This window comes from Thunnus albacares, chromosome 16, assembly GCF_914725855.1.
Source record: "Thunnus albacares chromosome 16, fThuAlb1.1, whole genome shotgun sequence".
Lineage (NCBI taxonomy): Eukaryota > Metazoa > Chordata > Actinopteri > Scombriformes > Scombridae > Thunnus > Thunnus albacares.
Window position 1 is genome coordinate 12,588,827 of NC_058121.1, and position 16,899 is coordinate 12,605,725.

The window sequence follows — 16,899 nt, forward strand, 5'->3', positions numbered from 1 at the left end:
AAAATACATAATATGTGTAAAAATAAATGATTTTATTTTTTAACACTACACACCTCAGTTGCCTAACATGTAATTTATTCATTCAAACCAATGTGATTATCTGAGACAATATGAGAACACTCCTACTACAGTCCTGTGCCAATGCTATGTATATTGTATGGCATCCGTTTAGCCTCCCTGTTGTACCGCATGCCCAGAATCTGCTCCCTCTCCTGGTTGTGGCGGCCTGTGGCGGCCAGGCAGGGAGTATTTTCCACATTGTGTTCCATCTTTTCCCAGTGGTACCATCTGCTGTTTATCCTTTCCTCGTTCCAATCGGCTAGCAGCGTCTGCCGAATGACCCGCTGCCTGGGGAAGTATGTTTGTGCATGAGCTTTGAGAGCTCGGTCAATGTGTGTATGTAGGGGTGGGGGTTTGCTGGGCGTTGTGCGCCTTTGAGCGTGTATTTTTCATAACTGACAGAAACATCCACTTCAATCAAAGTTCATGCTGAGATGTGAAGTGCATCTGCTTTCCTCCAGTGTAGTCTTTTTTTGCTAGATTTTCATGAAGTTAATAATTGTTAATTAAATTTATTTTATAAGTTAATTATTTTCTGAGAAAACATTTTGTCATGGTCTTTTCTCTATATATGTGTTTTAAATTAACTTAATTTGAAATTTGAGTTCTTTAAAGCACTCTCCATTTCTCTGTTTCCTGCACAGGTATATCATTGACCACTCTGAAAGAAAAGCAGAGCTCTACCCCTGTCAGCAGGATGAATCAACCAGAATCACATTTAGTGATTATTCGGTCTCCCTTCAAGACACAGCCAACTCCTGGGTCTTGGTATTCAGGTTAGAACACATTGTAACTTAAAGGTTAGATTTGTCCTTGGAAGGCACCAAAGGTGAATTCCCAACCTGGCTCAGAAAATCTGGGTGAATCCAGTTGTAAATGACTGATGTCCCCTTGTAACCAAATGTCATAATGTTGTGTCAACAAAACAGGGGATCTGAACTATCTGACAATTTGGTCTGAGCTTGGAATTTGATTACTTCTTTACTCCATTTTTTTGTGTGTGAAGAGAAGTGTTCCTGGTTCCCAAGGAGATGCTGCTGGTACCAAAAGTGTACTCCCCAATCCCAAACTGTCTGCTGCACGTCATTAATAATGACACTGGAGAGGAGCTAGACATGGTCTTCAACAAAGTAGTTCCACATGTCTATCAACCCAATAAGGTCTGTGGATGCTATAAATCCTTGCATTTCAAACCTCCATGTACTTGGCATTCAATTGATATGTTTTTGATAAGAGTTTTCTTATTACTCTGACATATATCTTCGCTTTAGGGGTGCCTCCTGCATGACTTCATCAAAACTGGATACATACTTATTGACTGATTGGTGACCATTGTCAGCCTGTTACAGAGATAGAGATGCATGTAAAAACTCCCTCTGATAATAAAGATGTCATGATATAATTTGTAAACCTCTCTGTGTCTCCTTTTCCAGCTTGGTTATACCTTTGTAGCAGAGGCAATTACACCTGAATCACCACCTGCTGGTACCAAATGGAGGATGCGCTTGATTGGCTCAAAGGAACCTCTTCCAAAACTGGCCTGTGAGACTCCGCTCAACACGTTCTCAGTGAAGGAATTCTGGGATTATTATGTTCCCATTGACAAAGACTTTATATGCCGGTAAGAGAAAGCATTATGAGCTCCTTTGAATGGCCATCATAGTGGCCATTATACTGATGGATTAGAAAGTCGTTGTTGCTGTTGGACTGTCTCATAAAGATGTAACCTACAGTATATCACTGTGATTGATTCGTAGAAACAACATATGACAATAGTCAATGAACCAATATTTTACTCAACATAGTGTATGTAACAGGTGAATGTAGATGATCTTAACGGCCTCTCAAGCAACCTTTAGACAAAGTTTTATTTTCCAACACAGGACGACAGAATACTTTGAGAGACTAACAGTACCCCAAATCATTTGAAACATTTTCACAGTTACTCTGTGCAGGTGACAGCGGACGTCCTGGGAACAGTTCAGTTTCAGACATCCAAGCCAGATGTATTGATACGTCTGTCCATTCTGGACCAGGAGAAGGAGGTGGCCAGCAACACCGGGACAGGCCATGTCATAATTCCTGTGTTCTACTTCCTGGCCAACAAAGGTGAGAAGTCATTAGGTTTGGGAAGTAATTGATGCTGTCGTGGAAATGCTTCTAAAACACTTGACACAAACACAGAAATAAAAGCATAGACACTGGTTGATCTGAAGATGAATGGAATTATTATTGATCAATAAGGAGACAGATCTCACTCAAAGCGAATCAAACTAAACCAGCCAAACTAACCTTCTTATAGTCTTCAGAGACAAAGAAATAATCACCAATTGGTCAAATCATACAAACTTATGGATTACAGCCAATGGCAAACAGCCACAAGGTGTACATTTACATGCCCATGAATAATCTTAGCTTCATTATTTAACACTCTGCCAAATAACTCCAACATATGTTATGTTGAAGCAACATAACTGTTTTACCACTCTGAAATTTATAGCAAAAACACCAGCTGTCTTAGTCCTATTATTATTGTTTTAATAGTTCTTTTGTGGACAATTTCAGGCTTGCCAGCCATTCCCAGAGATGTTAATAGTTGCAGCATCTTTCTCCCACTTTCAGTGCATGTACAGTGAAGCCCTTCCTTTTACTCTTTATAAGTACATACACAGACATTAGACATCAATGCCCTTGAAAAGTGCTCTTTATAAAGGTTCTTTTACCATTTTCCCATGCTCATTAAGCTTTGATCTTTTGCTTTTTGTCTCACAGAAACTATTTTATATTCTCTTCCACCTAGAGACCATAAACAATTTATCTACAATACTGGTGGAGAGCATGCTATACAGACTCAGGCTAAAATTTATTTAAAAAATGGTAATATGACTTTGCACATCCTATCTGTATTTAGTGCTGGACAAAAAGAGTGGTGGAAACTGGTTAAAACTAACTTACTTGGTGTTGATAATCCTCCCCCCACCACCATAGACCTTGAAGTTAGGCTTATCACTTAGAGTTGTGTAATGTGTTATTAGTGAGCTGAGGTTTGTATTTTTGGGCGAAGGGACCTCAAGATTAGTATTTTTTTAAGTGAGGGATAGTATGTAAGCTATGGATTAGTTAATTTTATTACCTCACAACTAGACAATTAAAGCAACAGCTAAAATAAGTTTTTACTGTGATTAACAAGGTTAATTTACTCTATTTTCTGTGGAATGGTCATGACACTACTGCACTCAAGTCTGTCAGTGCAACAATTTGATGTTGAATAAAAATGTAACTGTTCAATGCTCCGACCAATTCAAACAAAAATCCATTTACTGTACCTTCACTAAAGAAATCTTGGCAAATAAAACTTAAACTGTCTGCACGTCTATGAGAATATATGTTTTTGTCATTTGAGTAAACTGACACTTTAAGTAATATATAGCTGGCTTTTTGTGATGTCTGCCCATATCATCTGTAAAATAATGGCAGACAGTAGAGCCACTAAACAGAAAAACTCTCAAACTCTTGAGTTTGCTGTTCAATTCATGCTGCCATCAATGACAAAAGGACAGATTACTGACCACTTTTCTCAGGCTCAGGCATTCTCTGATATCTCTGTCTTTCTTACAACCCCCATTTACTCAGCTGAGGAGAACCAGAAAGGAGGCCCCACCCAGGACAAGGGAGTCAAGATGGTCAATGCTCCCCAGCAAAGTGCAGCTGGGAAATCAGACTCCTCGTCTGACCAGTACCAGCCTCCCACGGAGACTATGGTATCACTGACAACTGTCTGCGTGGTATCTGCTGTTGCTCAAACACTTTACTGATCTCGCTTGTGCACGCACACAAGCGTGCATCTCACTTTATCTCTGTCTTTCTCACCCACTTGCTTTCTGCCTGTGTTCATATCAATTTTTCACTGCCAGATACACATAACGCCTTACTTGCAGCGCATGCACACACACTCACATACGCACACATGAACTTATACACACCCACACACACTTTCTCGCGCAGACAAAACGCGCAAGAGGAGAGCAGCAGAAACTGGAGGGGTGGTTTTGTTGTCAGTGTCTGACTTATCAGTGGTTGTCAGTGAGCAGTGATTTGTGCATGATTTATGAGTCAGTCTATTGTCTCTATTGAAGACCCCCTATCTAACAGACCTGTTGTCATAGTGTGCTGATTGCCAACATATATAGTATGTACTATATATGTGTACTTTCACTCTCACATACACACAATAAACACACCATGCACACATTATACAGTTTACACAAGTCCATAAAGCAGGGAACATCTGCTAAGTTTGAATTTGTTTCGCTGTGATGACTATCAGTGATACATATGGAGAACAACTAATCAGTTTAATGTTCCCCCAATAAACCCTTACTGCTAATTAATTTGACATTTACCACAGTGGATAGGGCCATTTTTAAACATGTTTTTTTTTTTTTTTTGTGGAGTGAGAATAACACTTTTTGCCATTGAGCTGGCGAGATTTGTCTTTTTGCCACACCAGCAAAAGGATGCAAAGTTTTATAAATTTCACAATCTGAAAATACTGGACACTAATATTAAAAAAAATCACAACAGTTTAGCAGCATCATTAGTAATGAGACAGATCATGTCAGATCCCATAGATCAGCAGCAGGCCAGAATAAACAGCTATCGATTAAGACTGAGAACATTGATCAAGACTTAGAGCACAGGGTCAGTGATTAAGCTGCTGCTTTGCACTGCAGGGACACACAGAAGACATATTGATGCTCGGTAATGGTGGGTTATTGGTGAAGGCTCCTATCGTGGAATCTGTCTGGGATTTAAACACACATGTAAACACATGAAAAAACATGGCTTTCAGTTTTTCTGCTGATTGCATCTATTTGGCACCATTACAGATATAACAGATATAAACATTCACATCTGACAAAATAGTACTGTTTCTATATGCCAATTTTTTTTGTAGAAAATCTCACCTCCCACCTCTGGAATTTTGTCTAAATTCTGTCTTTTCTGTTTAATGTGATGGATGTAGGTGTTACCACCGTTGATATAATCTTGGCTAACAAGCCCTCTGCCTCCTCTCTCCCTTTGTGCCAAGCATGTGCTTCTGTCAAAGAGGGCAGAGCAACAGTAAAAACAAAATGTACAGTTCTTCTTTAAGATCTCGATGTCTCTCTCTAAATCATCTGCACTAGCACAGTTTACAGCTGTATGTTGCACCAAATAGCATGCAAGTCATGTTGTCTTTGACTGTTTAGTGTTGTACAGTATACCACATGCTTTGTGCTGTATGTCTTTTTTTGTAGTTACTGTATGTGTGTGTCTGTCTATCCTGTGTTTAAACTGTAATGTGCTTGTTTTTGTTTCACAGGGTCATAAATATGTGGTGAAAGCAGAGGTGCTTTATAAGAGTTGGGATTTGGATGAGTCTCAGCTGGCTTTTGTCCATATGCTCAGAGACTTGGAGAAGAATGAAATGAAAGGTACGTACTTAAGTCACAAACAATCAAAAACGCCACATCACAAAGTCAGCCACATTAAGTCGCACAGGGGAGAGCCAGGAAAGAAAGTCACTGTTTATATTTTTAAAACTTAAACATTTAGTTGGTTAATTTAGTGAAGTAAATATGTATCTTGAACTGAACATCAAAACTAATTCTAGCAAGCCTACTAATAGTGTAAAAACACATTATGTATGGTTCAGAAACCCCCTAATTTCCCTGTTATAGGTCATGAGGTCATTTTATCTTTGCTGCATTTCAGAAGTTTTTAGCATTTGAATCTACATTTCTGGATAGATTTTCTAATATGCCCTTCATGTTTGTTTTTGCACCGTTTATTTTTGCGGTCTGTGTGAAATGTGGCAGATACTAAGTAGGCAGTGTCAGAGGCCAAGGCAAATACTGTTTGTTCTTTGCTTCCGCTAGCCAGGAGCCTGTAATCACAAACCTAATGAAAGCCAAATGAATGCAGCTGCTTTTGCAGATCACAGAGTGTGATTTCTTGTGCCCACTAGTCGCCGGCTGAGGCAATAATCCTGTCCTCTGCCACCAACTCTGCCTCTCCGCCTTTAATCATTCTGCATAAATTGGATTGATTGAAAAATCTGGGTTTTGTAAAAATTCTGAGCGGATGAATTAATTACGGCACGGGTGGATGTTGATGTGAAAGAGGTGCTGCATGGGTGACAATTTGCATGATTGCCTGAAGAGAAAGGCCAGCCTGCTGTCATTGAATTCTCATTCTCTTTTTTTGTCCGTTGCTACTGACAATAGTCCCTGTACTTACCCATTCAGTTTGCATGGCATGAAATCTGATGAAATCGGATGATGTGTGTGCTTGCGTGGGAGGCATTCCTAAATTAACAGGCAAGATATCCAGATAACTGATGTATTGACTATAGAGAAACACAAACCTTTATTTATTTATTTATTTATTACAGTAATGGTCATGTGTGAAGTGACAATTTGTTGCTGCTCACAAAATATATGCAGTGTGTTCATCTGTTCATTTGCCTGTGTTTTATGAGTATAGATACGTTAAGGTTTTTGCCAATATAAGCTTGGGTTTGTCCAAGTGTGTATGTATAGGCCAATGTCCACACAAACCTCCTGTGGTTTTCCAATAAGCTTGAGAAAGTGGGTCAATGGGAAGTCAAATGAAGTTGGCTCTTGCCCCCTGGTGCCCTGGGAAATATCTCAGCAGGAAAGTGAATTAATTTCACCCAGTTTAACTGTGTCTCAGTGGTGAGGCTGTGCCCTTGATCATGCTCCCTACATGCTACATGGATACACACGTACTACATGCCACGCCAAGCTTTGAAACCTCTTTAACAAGCTGTTTAACAAGCTGCAGTCTAAATACTGCGCTGCGCATGTTTAATGCATGCACATTTACGCATCTCTGCTTTAATCCCCAGTATATATACAGTACTGTTAAACCAGTCAGCTGCCAGCAGTAGTTTTCAGTCCCATGCTAACATCCTCAATATTTTCTGTACTGTGTCGTTAAGAGAACACATTTTTTGTATCTTTTTATGCTTTCAGCGAATAAAAGTTTGTCCAGCTGAATATTATGGCTCATTCTGAAGCTACGACAACACAGATTGATATTTAGATCCAATTTGAACACTGAATCTCTGTACGACTCAAGATAAGAGTAACTCAATGAGCATGCAAAACAGCTGTTCAGGCAGAATGGTGGGGTGTCAGCTAAATGATGGATTATTGTGCCTCTCTATATCAGAGTGAGAGTCATAGTTAATGCTTCATCTAAGCTGGTGTTTGTATCCGTTTGAACCATAAAGTGCAACAGTGCCATCTAGCATGCATGCAACCACACAACACATACAGTGTTTGCCCACTGCGATGCACTCCCACTTCAGATGAGCTTTACTTGTGTGTGAGTTTCATTTTGGAGATGAATGTATACACAAATTAACATAGTATGTATTGGCAAAGGAAGTGTTTCACTGAAATTGATCAAAACATGTCAAAGTTTGGCAGAGAGATGTTTAACAAAGAAATGTCAATTTTACACTAATTATCAGTGAAATGTGTGTGTTTTTATAAAAGGCACTACGAAATGCCACTCTCAAATTTACACAGCTTCCATGGATAGTATTATATAGTTAATCACTTTAATATTAAAAGCATGTACTGTATGCTTGCCAAAAATTAGGAAATCCCTCAGGAGAAAAATTTAGTGATAATAGTCACGAATTTACATCACGTGGTAATTAACACCATATTGCTGGTGTTAATCACATAAGTACACAGCAGACTTTATCAATGATGATAGAAAAAGTAAACCCACCTAACTCTCTGTTTGCACAATGTAGTATACAAGCCTGAAGACTTGAAGTGTTCATCCACCACACCAAGCAATGATGGGCACAAGTCTGACACACCCAAAGCCAACCGCAAAGGCGAAAGTGACAAGGAGAAGTGGAAGCCAGCTGCCAGCTCCAAATCTGGCTCCAGGCTAGGAACGGTAATACATCACCACAGCACTGTGACAGACAACAACACCACAGTAATGTCAGCTGCAAATTTGAGGCCAATGTTATATACGTATATGTATTTCAGCGTTTAGTTATTGAAGGGTAATCTCTTTTCACTGACTACCAGTTGCCAAGGATACTTCTGAGAAGCTTTACCTCACATCTGCCAAACTGCATTTGCAAATAATTGTTCAGATTTCATTATCTTTTATTGCATTGGATTGTTTTATTCGATCGCAACAGGCAATGTTATTAAAATGCTTCATATGAAAACCATTCAGTAAACAAGGTCAAATTCAGTAGGTAACATGCAGTCAAAACAAAGGCCATGCACTGCTTTTGTAATCTTTTTTTTTTAATAAGTGCATTTGTTTTCATGGTGTATTTTCCACAGTATCCCATGTTAAGATAGTGGTATTTGCCATGTAAACTTTTTGAAGCTAGTGTGTGGAGGCTCTTGAGTGGAGTACACACTTTTAACTCCTCCTCACAGATTTCCATCCAAATCGTGTGTGATGAGATTGCTATCGAACTCAGTCGTGACATCTCTTCTCTAAAACTTTTAGTTTGTTTCATCAGTCAGGTCAGCATTTACATATTTGGTTGACTTTGCTATCAGACGACTATAATCTGTAAAACAGAGAGAGAAAGGCAGTAGCCGAATCCCACAACTGCCAACATGATCTGTGTGTATTTAGACTGCATAAAAAACACTTGTCTTATCATAAAGTATAATCTTGTGGTCTATAATTCTCAGTATAATGGTCCTTGTTTAGTAGTCAGAACCACAGCTGCTTGATAAATCTCTTATCCACATAATAAATGCCTTTATTTGTCCTCCATGCTGCACGTCAAACCCTTAAACACAATGAAATTTGAAAGGCAGATTTTCAGAATACTGATCCTCTTCAATAAATTTCCATTTTAAATATTTTTTCTTGCGCCGGCAGCAGCAGCACAACATTGGTGGCGGCAGAGGACGTGATAATCTCTGAATATATGTACTAAAAATTATATATTATTACAGGACATAAAAATCCTGGCTGGCTGGCTGTGTACCAGACTGTCTGGGAAGCTCATTGAAAGAGATACACACATAATACACCGTGGTGCTCTGACCTTCAGCTGGCATCTTTGTGCGTGTGAGCTTGTGCATTACATTTTCCTCTCTTTGTGCTTTTGTGGCGTGTGTGTGTATATGTTTTGTGCAGAGCCTTGACCTGACCAAGGCCAATTGGACGCTGCGTGTGGTCAGTGACAAAAGCAGAGCAGAGAGCATCGTGGTGAAGAAGGACACAGAGAGAATAGAGCAAATCAAGGCCATTAAAAAAGCATGGGAAATGGCTGAACCAGGCCGCTGTGCCAAGGTAATTCAGTAGCTATTTGCAACAGTGATTTTTGCAACGAACATTTGAGGTCCTTTGCATGAAGTGTTTCCAATATTTTTCTATCTCCTGTAGAAATATAAGGGTAATGGTTTAGACTGGCCCTCACCTACACTCAAACATACGGTATAGACAGAATGCTTTGCTGTCTTTTTAGGCTTTCCAGTCTCGTCTCAAGTTTCTTAACCAAGACCAACATCAAGCAAGTGATGAAGCTACAACCGCTGATGCGGAAAGCAGAGAGTCTGGTACATTTTGTAGATACGCACAGAAACATACACATCTATACTAGCAGTAGTTGGACGCTTCTGTTTGCATTACTTGTCTGTATAGTAATGTGGCTTTGTCTGATTGGTTCTTTTACAGCTGCTTCCAGACCTGGTCCTGACACCTCTCTCAGTACATCCAAACAAAAGCTGACCGATACCTCATCATCATATCCTCACATGGATTACACTCCCTTCATCAGGTACCTGCTGACCTCTTTTTCATTCTCTCTCTGTTTTTACTCCTCACTTTGTAGGAAAAGCATAAAGTTAGAATGATGATCATAGCCACCACACCATAATGCGATCATATATTATAAGTTATGTAGTCACATAACTCCTATACATACAGTACATATCAGTTTCAGTCTGTTGCACTCTATGATCCTCTCTGTAACAGTCTTTGGTTCAGCTAGTTCCAACAGACGAATACATATCTGTGTTTAGAGGCAAGAGATGGAGAATAATATATAAACAGCCAAGACAGACTCATCATCTTGTGTTTTACTAGCAGGCTATTTCTTTTTCCCTGTTAGAAAATTCCTTAGGCTTTTTTCCTGTGGGTAATATGCAGTATGCGGTCCAGTTGCCTAATGTAGCTGTTGAATCACTCTGCTTTTCTAGCTTTGTGAGTCTGAACTAAGCCTTAGCTGCAAGGCCAGACTGCAGAGGAAATTGTGTGCGAGTGTGTATGTCTATGTTCAGTGTACATGTTTGTCTGTGTATGTGCTTAGTACTGTATGTTGGTGGACATACAAGCATCTTTTGCCTTGTCAGCAGATTTGTTCATACAGTATCTGCAGGACATTGCTAGTGATTTCCCGCGTGCATGACCTTTGCTCCCAGTGGTGCTGTGAACAGCAATGTTACAAGGCTGTATACTTTCCCTGGTCTGAAAGGGCAATGCATGGACTCCAGAGAACAGTTATGTTGACACACAATTGCAGAAAAAAGAAGAAAAAAAAAAAAAGCATAGACATGCTTCCTGATCAAGTATTGTCCATCAATACCCTCTAGATCCAATCTAACAAATACTATACATACATGCATCAGTAAAAAATTAAACTAAAAAATATTTGAAAAAGATTAAGTGTCAACATTATTTTAAGCCGTGGTAGCGGCATGGCAATGTCAGTCAACTATTTTGGTCTTGACCAAAATATCTATAAAATGAAAGCAACTATTTAATGTTGTTGGAAATTTGGTAAGGACTTTCATGGTCCCCAGAGGATGACTCTTACTGACTCTGGTGATCCACTGACTTTTCCTGTAACGCCACCATGAGGTTGACATTTTTGGGCTTTAGTGATATGCCTTTGCAACTATTGGATGGATTGCCATGAAACTTAAAGGACATTCATGGCCTCCTCTGGATGAATGTTGTATGATGTAATAACTTTGGTGTTGCCTTAACTTTTCATCTCACACCATGATCGAGTCAAAATCTAAATGGTGTTCCAATGAGACTCAGCTGTACTTTGTGTTTAGTGCTAACTATCAAATGTTAGCATGCTAACACGCTAAACTAAGTTGTCTAAGATTACAAAACAAACTGTATGAGAAAATGCACATCAAATGAGCAACACTTTTCCCTTACTTTATCTTTAAACAGATAAAAATGTGAAACTTTATGATGCATCACAGACATATACACAAAGTTTAAGATTATTCAGCCCTCCATGCTTCTGCTTTATGAATGACTTGAGCTACATCATTTCTGTCAATGTCACCCAAAGCTTCAGCTTCAGCATTATTTTTGTTATGACTTGTACGGCTCCAGTCAAAGCATAGTCAAATATTTAATTGGCCGTAGAATATCTGTGAATTAATAGTTTTCTGCTTGTCAGTATCTAAAGTGTCAACTTTTGACTTGTGTCAGCAAGTATTCAGAAGGGAAGAGTCTCCCTCCACAGTTTCCCTTTGGGTCTCCCATTGCTCTCCTCCTCTCCCTCACACCACCTCTGGTTCTCTCCTTCCATCTCTCCCTCTGTCCGTCCCTCTCCATGATAAATGAGATGATATTTGGGTCTGTTAATTAGAGAGCTATTTCAGGACCCCAATGAGCTCGTCGGTCCAATGAGATGTGCCCCTCTCCCATCACCTCTCCATCCTCTCCTGCTGTGGGTGTGTGCGTGTGTGTGCGTGTGTGTGTGTGTGTGTGTGTGTGTGTGTGTGTGTGTGTGTGTGTGCCCGCACATGTGTCCGTGTCCAGCTGCTAATGGCTGCTGACACTGTGGCCTGCAATTCGAGCCGAGAGAGAGATCCTGAGGAGCAGTCTATTACTGAAGTCTGATTAGTCTGCAATACACCTCTGTCTCACAAAGGCGCACCGCAGGGCACATCACAGATTCACACTCATGCATGGCATTTTTTTTAGCATTTGCACACACACGTTACAGCACGCAGTGAAAGAGGTTGAACAGGGCAATGTTCATTAACCAAATGAACTCTATCAGCACTTCCACTGGCCTCCCCTCTTCATTAAGGTCAGTTTATAGGAAATAGGCAGCCACATTCAACACTTATAATACTATTTCTCAAAAAAACACACATTGACTGACTAACTGCTGTACTCATTTGCTTCTTTTTCTTTCACTGTTTTTGTCCCTCTTCTTTGCACACACACACACACACACACACACACACACATATTTTGGTTATACAATCAATTCTTAACTGAGAAATACTAAAATATGGCGTTTATAACCAAAACCAAATAGACATATCAATAAATATCAATCTGAATATACAACTAAGGACATGAGATAAGGCCGATGATTGTGTGTCCATCATTTTCTCGGCCTATCTCTGCATTTATCTGCCACATTTCCATTTTTATTGGTCCTGCCTGTGTCAACATCCTCATCCCATCTCACAGAATAGCCTGTAAAATTTGCAACTATACAGAGTTCGATAAGATTTACTATAATTTGAACTGACAATATTTGTTAATATCTGATTCCTCAAAATATTTGCTTCAGAATTTGATGAAACATATGGAACCACACAACACCATGTTTCTCAGAGGAAATCTTGAGCATGAATAAAATATTCAACATGACAATCCTGGTTAAAGACAAGATTATAAAGGTGTAAAAGTGGTCATGTGACAGTAAAGTGTGGTATGCATATATATTTGTAGCATTGTATCATGTTCTTGTGTATGTATGTAGACGGCAAAAGGATTTTCCAGCACTGATGGACTCACAGATCGAGGAGGTCCAGCAGAGGGAGCGCTTAGAAAAGATCCAGACCTTCCGGTTGGTCCGAGACAATGTGCTGGAGCACCGGAAACAACAGGAGCTCAATGGGATGGAGTTAATGAGACGCCAGTTGGAGATGTATGAGAACATGCAGGTCAGTCGAGACACACACACAATGGATGGATGTCCACCAGCAATAATTATGAGTTTTAACTATCAAAGTGAAAGACAGTCAGAAAGATTTGTTCCTTCCCTCTGGTTTGCCATCATTCTGTAACTTCTCTCTCTGATTCTCTTGTCTCTTCCCCAGGCAGCCTTGTGGCAACACCGTAAGAAATTCCTTGATGCTTGCGAAGCATTTAGTAGCCGTCAGATGGCAGCCATGAAAAAAGAACAAGAAGAGAAACAAGCTCTGGAGGACACCCAGCAGGCAGCTCAAGAAAAAACAATCTCCACCTCTCCTGCCAACCGGCAGCCCAACAAACATGCCAAGAGTGCTGGGAAGAAGAAATGATGGTTTTTGGCACAAACCTCCCATCTAACTTCTCCTCAGTAGTCACCTTTCAACAAGTCTGTTTGAATACTGAAGAATCTTCGTTTAATCACAACATCGTAGCCTGTAGTTGATGAAACAACACCTGGCCAAATAATTGTTACCACACTAGATTCAGGTGCAAGTTTATATATAGTATATGTATGGTTGGCTTCAAGAACATATGAAACTTAGGAGTCTAACAAATGTAAGTTTGTTAACTATTATAAAATACTTTTTTCTACGAAAGACTCAAACTTTCACCATATTCATACTGTATTCCATATTTAATTATATTCTCATAGATCACAATGTCATCCATCATCTTTTATCTATAACCTGTATTATATTTCCCTTGAATATAATAAATAAAATAAAAATTACATCACATATTGGCTGTGTGCAAACCACGTCCCCTTTCACCGTGTTGAGAATGTCAAGCCATCTGACTTGCAATGTATGGCTTTGACTTTTCGATGCCCAGTATGCCTGATTATATTCTGCAAATCTTTTTTTTTTTCTTGAAGGTCACTGTATTGACTGTATGACTCAAGGCATGCTGGGTATAGCCAACCTCCCACCAGCCGAATGGTGCTGATTGATTGGTTGATTGATATATTCTTGCTGATAGAAGCCCACAAGAGTCAATTTCTACAAGACCAAGACAATGTGACGTATATGGAAAATGCACCATAGGTAGGTGGCAGATCTTTGCACCGACACAGGCAGCTATCGATGACAATAACAATCCCCAAGGTTAAAATGAATATGTCTCCAAACAGATGGTTAGTTTTCTAATATATATACAACTGCCCATCAATCTGATGCTTTTTGTCAACTAAATGTGATATAGTACAGTAAGTGCCCATTATCTTAGCTTAGAATTGGGAGTGCATCTATTTGGTCTCCATCCCGCAGAGAGAGTTGGCTGATCAGCTGAGGAATGGAAAACTAAATTGGAAATGAAAGGGAAGAGGGTGCCATCTAGTGGCTGTAGACGTTAATAAATTCTCATTATCATGCCTGCACTCTGCTGTTTTCAAGGTTGACAATAATGAATAGTTCAATTTTGTGCTGCTGCATGAAGGAAATTATCATTATGCTGTGTGTGCGTGCATGTGTTAGAGTGTGCGGACAAGCATGTGTGTACAAGATAGCAGGATGAGAGAAATTACTTATACCTGCTTCTATGCTTGTGGAGTCATCCTGCAGTAGTCCACACTTGCACTAAGGCCTTTGTACCCTGCTGCTAATAATTATTTTATTTAAATATTTTCATTATAAAAGATTATTCCCATTCAATATGATATTGGATCTTACATAGTAATACACAACATATGAACAAGATCTTAGTTTCACTCCTGCTTGAATGAGCACAACAGCAACGAATAGTAGACTAAAGCAAACTTAACAGTAATGTGTCCTTGTATGTACAGTATGTGTGTGAATACTGTAGCAGCACACAATGTCAAATATGAACTTAGCCATCCAGTGTGCTCCACACACACTTAAAACACAATGTCTGCATGTGTGTGCACAGTGTTTCCTCTGCTCATAAAAGCATGCTGCTGCTTTTTTTTTTTACTCAGTCTGTCAGGCCTCATCTAGCCAACTACTATTTCTACCCTTGTAACTGCATGACAGAGCTAATCCTGAAAGCCTTGTTCCTGGCACAGAACATTCCCTCTTGTCTCTGCGCTGTTCCCTCTCGTCCAATTCATTCCTTCCTTTTTAAAACATGATCTATTATTTGCTGTTTTCCGAACACCTAAATCTCTCTTCCTCCAGTGTACAGTTGCTGGGCATGAGGGGGTGTGTGTCGTACCATTCTGTTAGAGAGAGAGAGAGAGAGAGATCACCCGCCACTGTAATTGGCAGTGACGTGTGTGTATTAACAGAGAGGCTGTTTGTTAATTGGCAGCTGTTGGTTGGTGGTTTGATACAAATGTGTTGTGAGCGACAGAAGAACTCCAGTGTAACCTTGAGAGAGTCGGCCACTGCGTGTGTCTGTGTGCCTCTGTGTGTGTGTGTGCATATGACTTCCCACAAGTAATAAGAAAATATTTGATTCTTAAATGGACCCACATAGTGGGATGATGAAATTAAGTGAAACTAGATACACATTCCAAGCGGTGTGGAGGCTGTGGTGCCTCTTTATTTCACTTTCCATTTTGGAGGCAATAATTCAAGACTGGCTTAATCAAGTACTTTGCCCCTACTTTGGGGAATGACAAAGGATGTTCTAACTTTCAAGAAATCATTGTCTTTCCTCCTTTTCTATGGTTATATCTCTATCAAATATATACCTTATACTGTTGTCTCTCAGTGAGCTGTGTTGCTACCAGATCTCAGCTGGATCTCAGCAGCATCCAGGGTCAAAGGTTCATTAAGTTTTTGGTGTCTTCTGCTCATCACTCAGTTATTAAATGTTTGATCAAGTGCAGCAGTTTAGGCTTAATTATCTCGTGGTGTGCATATAAGACAAGTGTAGATCACCAAACACATGCAGACTAAATTACTTTGTTCTTTTATTTCATGGATGTGCAAGGCTGGATGCATCCAATACTAGGTCCAATGCAAAACATGATAAAGCTATATGTGAAAAGCATTACAGATGAAACTAAAATGTGATTTTATAGAACTAAAAGAAGTAACTCAGACAACCTATTAATCTCTTCTTTTCCTACGTAAAATGTATTAGTTCATCTTTATTTTTTAGTTGTTCTCTTGGACTGTCTTGCACAGTTAATGGTGCAACAGATACAGGATATAAAGCTGTGTCTTGAAGGAGTAGTTCAATATTTGGGGAAATCTGCTTATTTGCTTTTCTTATAAGAGTTAGATGAGAAGATTGATATCACTCTCATATCTACGTTAAATACAGCCAGGAGGCGGTTAGTTTAGCTTTGCATTAAGATTGGAAGCAGGGGAAACAGTTACCACAAATTGACTGTTTTGCATTGTGGTTTTTGTACACATTAAACAAACATAACATAATGTGTTAAGCTTTAGCAATGCTCGTAGGTGGATTTTTTTTTTTAATGTTTGGGCAAAGCCAGACTAGCTGTTTTTCTCTGCTTCCAGTCTTTATGCTAAGCTAAACTACAGTAATTATCTCCTGGCTATAGCTTCATATTTAACAGACAGATATTAGAGTGATATCAATCTTTTAATCTAACTTCCAGCAAGATACTGAATAAGTGTATTTACCAAGATATTCAACCAATTATGCACACAATTATGTGTCGATTTATTTTGCATTCATTCTACAATTCTGCCCTTCAAGTCTTCAAGAGCCTTATGCTCACTTTGCTCTTTTTGCCCTTTCATTCACCTGTCTCTGCCTTGCACAGGCACGTGCATTTCCCTACACATCAATAACCACACATACACACACCCAGAGTGAAACACACACTTCCAGCTGACATGGGGTGGATACAGGGTCCTTTGGCTTATT

The 16,899-nt window shown here is 39.5% G+C and overlaps 1 protein-coding gene across 6 annotated transcripts in view; it reads left to right on the forward strand.

The window, feature by feature from the left end:
- adgb (androglobin) overlaps window positions 1-13,830 on the forward strand; it is a 39,490-nt gene extending 25,660 nt beyond the window's left edge. For all 6 annotated transcript variants that reach the window (XM_044377373.1, XM_044377374.1, XM_044377376.1 and 3 more), the window contains 12 exons: window positions 705-836; window positions 1,067-1,220; window positions 1,494-1,681; window positions 2,003-2,169; window positions 3,694-3,821; window positions 5,426-5,537; window positions 7,895-8,046; window positions 9,268-9,423; window positions 9,599-9,689; window positions 9,808-9,910; window positions 12,881-13,064; window positions 13,221-13,830. In XM_044377373.1, coding sequence (XP_044233308.1) covers window positions 705-836; window positions 1,067-1,220; window positions 1,494-1,681; window positions 2,003-2,169; window positions 3,694-3,821; window positions 5,426-5,537; window positions 7,895-8,046; window positions 9,268-9,423; window positions 9,599-9,689; window positions 9,808-9,910; window positions 12,881-13,064; window positions 13,221-13,424 — 1,771 coding nt within the window. In that variant the 3' untranslated portion in view covers window positions 13,425-13,830. The remainder of the gene's footprint in view (window positions 1-704; window positions 837-1,066; window positions 1,221-1,493; window positions 1,682-2,002; window positions 2,170-3,693; window positions 3,822-5,425; window positions 5,538-7,894; window positions 8,047-9,267; window positions 9,424-9,598; window positions 9,690-9,807; window positions 9,911-12,880; window positions 13,065-13,220) is intronic.
- The last annotated feature ends 3,069 nt before the right edge of the window (window positions 13,831-16,899 follow it).